This window comes from Lithobates pipiens, unplaced genomic scaffold, assembly GCF_037356315.1.
Source record: "Lithobates pipiens isolate NorthernLeopardFrog02 unplaced genomic scaffold, aLitPip1_a1.2 Scaffold_1, whole genome shotgun sequence".
Taxonomy (NCBI): domain Eukaryota; kingdom Metazoa; phylum Chordata; class Amphibia; order Anura; family Ranidae; genus Lithobates; species Lithobates pipiens.
In genome coordinates, this window is record NW_027507685.1 from 174,490,807 (window position 1) to 174,492,945 (window position 2,139).

General features: G+C 35.4%; 1 protein-coding gene across 1 annotated transcript; it reads left to right on the forward strand.

The window, feature by feature from the left end:
• The first annotated feature begins 239 nt into the window (after positions 1-239).
• On the forward strand, positions 240-1,187 carry LOC143987562 (olfactory receptor 6C3-like). The gene has a single exon (XM_077486369.1). The coding sequence runs from the start codon at positions 240-242 to the stop codon at positions 1,185-1,187; it is 948 nt and encodes a 315-aa protein (XP_077342495.1).
• The last annotated feature ends 952 nt before the right edge of the window (positions 1,188-2,139 follow it).

A 2,139-nucleotide genomic window follows, 5' to 3' on the forward strand; every position in this document is an offset into this window, starting at 1 on the left:
GCGTGTACGCGGCATAAGAAACTCTCTCTGTAACTCTGTCCTATTCTGCTATTAGAACATGAGCACTGAAGCACAACTTATCTGAGTTCTGAGTTCTGAGTCTGAGCTCTGCTGTATAGAAGATTGCAAAAGGCTGATAAGGTAAAGTTCGATGTAACTCCTTAAATGGTTTGCAATTAAAAAACTATTTTAAGGAATATGGAGCTTCATTTAATTATGTCTTTTATATCTTAATAGAAATGTTATCTATGAATTTTACGGTTTGGACTTCACCAGACTATTTTGTCATTAAAGGGATTTCAGTCACTCCAGAGTTGCAGGTTCCAATCTTCCTTCTGGTTCTTTTTATTTATGTAATCACACTTGGTGGAAATATGACCATTCTTCTCTTGGTCTCCATAGATAATCATCTCCACATGCCAATGTACTTTTTTTTGAGTAATTTATCAGTGGTGGATATTCTATCTGCTACTGTTACATTACATAAAATCATGTTCGCCTTCATAACAGGCAACAGAAGGATGGCTTTCATACCATGTGTGGCACAGATGTATGTCTTTATATCATTGGTATGTGTTGAGCTGTTACTTCTGACCACCATGAGCTATGACCGATATATGGCTATATGCAACCCATTACATTATCATTTGGCCATGAACCAAGTAGTATGTGCTTTGCTGGCTATGCTTTGTTGGGTCCTGAGTTTCCTAGAAATTATTCCTCATCTTGTGGTCATTTCGAGGCTTACATGCTTTACATCGAATGAAATAGACCATTTCTTCTGTGACATTATGCTTCTGGTGAAACTTTCTTGTAGTGATACCTCCATTATAGACCTTCTGATATTTACCTATGCCCTAGTCCTTTCAACTTGTCCCTTCTTTTTAACCATTGTGCCTTATGCTTTCATTCTTCAAGCCGTAATGAGGATAACATCCAGCAGTGGAAGGCGTAAAGCTTTTTATACGTGTTCCTCGCACCTTACAGTCGTTTTCCTGTTGTACGTGACTCTCGCCAGCCAATACCTAAGACCAAATTCCTTGAACAACTTGAATTTTAATAAACTTTTCTCTTTGTTGAACACAGCTGCTGTCCCATTACTGAATCCCCTCATCTACAGTTTAAAAAATGAAGATGTAAAGAGGGCTATGAAACAAGGATTTAAACGTTGTAAGATTAGTAGATGAAAAATGCTTCAGTATCTTTGTTTGCTCTTTAATTCAACAGATTTCAGGGAACGCCTTGATATGTTCATTTACTTAACAAATTCAACTGTAAAAAAGATGCTGTGGGTACTTTCCTACAGAGAACAGCTTTAAATTACATCAGAAATACTATCTGCAAGGAGATTGTGAGTTTTTTTCATGTGTGCATGAAGATGACAAAATGGGTTATATTGACCAAACATGGCTGTGTACATGAGCATGCCAAATGCATTTGATTTTATGCTCCCTCATGTGCATGGACTGATGTGTGCATTTCTATGTAACCTATAAATCACTAATAATACAATGTTTCACACTTCTTAGAAGTCACCTTTAATTTGGTATATTATTTAAAGAATACAAACTTTAAGTAAAGAAAACCAAAAAAGCAACATGCACTAGCTTGATACCGCTTTCATGATAGAATGTTCATACAGTAGTTCAGGGCCAGATTAATGTAGGGGCTATTGGAGCTGCAGCTCCAAGCCCCTACCTTTAATATAGGCCCAGCAGGGTTGGACTGACCATTTGGACACTGCCATTGCCCTACTGATGCTGCCCACTGCCAAAAACCCAGCCCCAAATGCATTTTGAAAAAAATAAATAAAAATTGTAAAAATTAATTATAAAAAAATGAAAACTGCTGACACCGTCCACTGCACTACTTACACCATCCCCTGCCCTCTACTGGAAAAAAAAATAACAAAAAAGTAAAATAGTTAAAAAACAAAAACATAAAAAAATAAAAATAAGAATGTAAACAAAAAAAGATTGCAACAAATAATAAAAAAAAAATTATATAATGTAAAAAAAAGTATGCAGAAAATTTGGGCTCATTCGCACGAGTTCTTTTGCACGTAGTGTGAATGAGCAGTTTGTTAAAAATACCTAATTTGTTTTAATAAAAATTTGTTTGCGTTTTAATTTTATTTAT

What these genes read in the sequence shown, in the direction of transcription:
- LOC143987562 (XM_077486369.1), top strand. Translation starts at nt 240, where the DNA reads ATGTTATCTATGAATTTTACGGTTTGGACTTCACCAGACTATTTTGTC.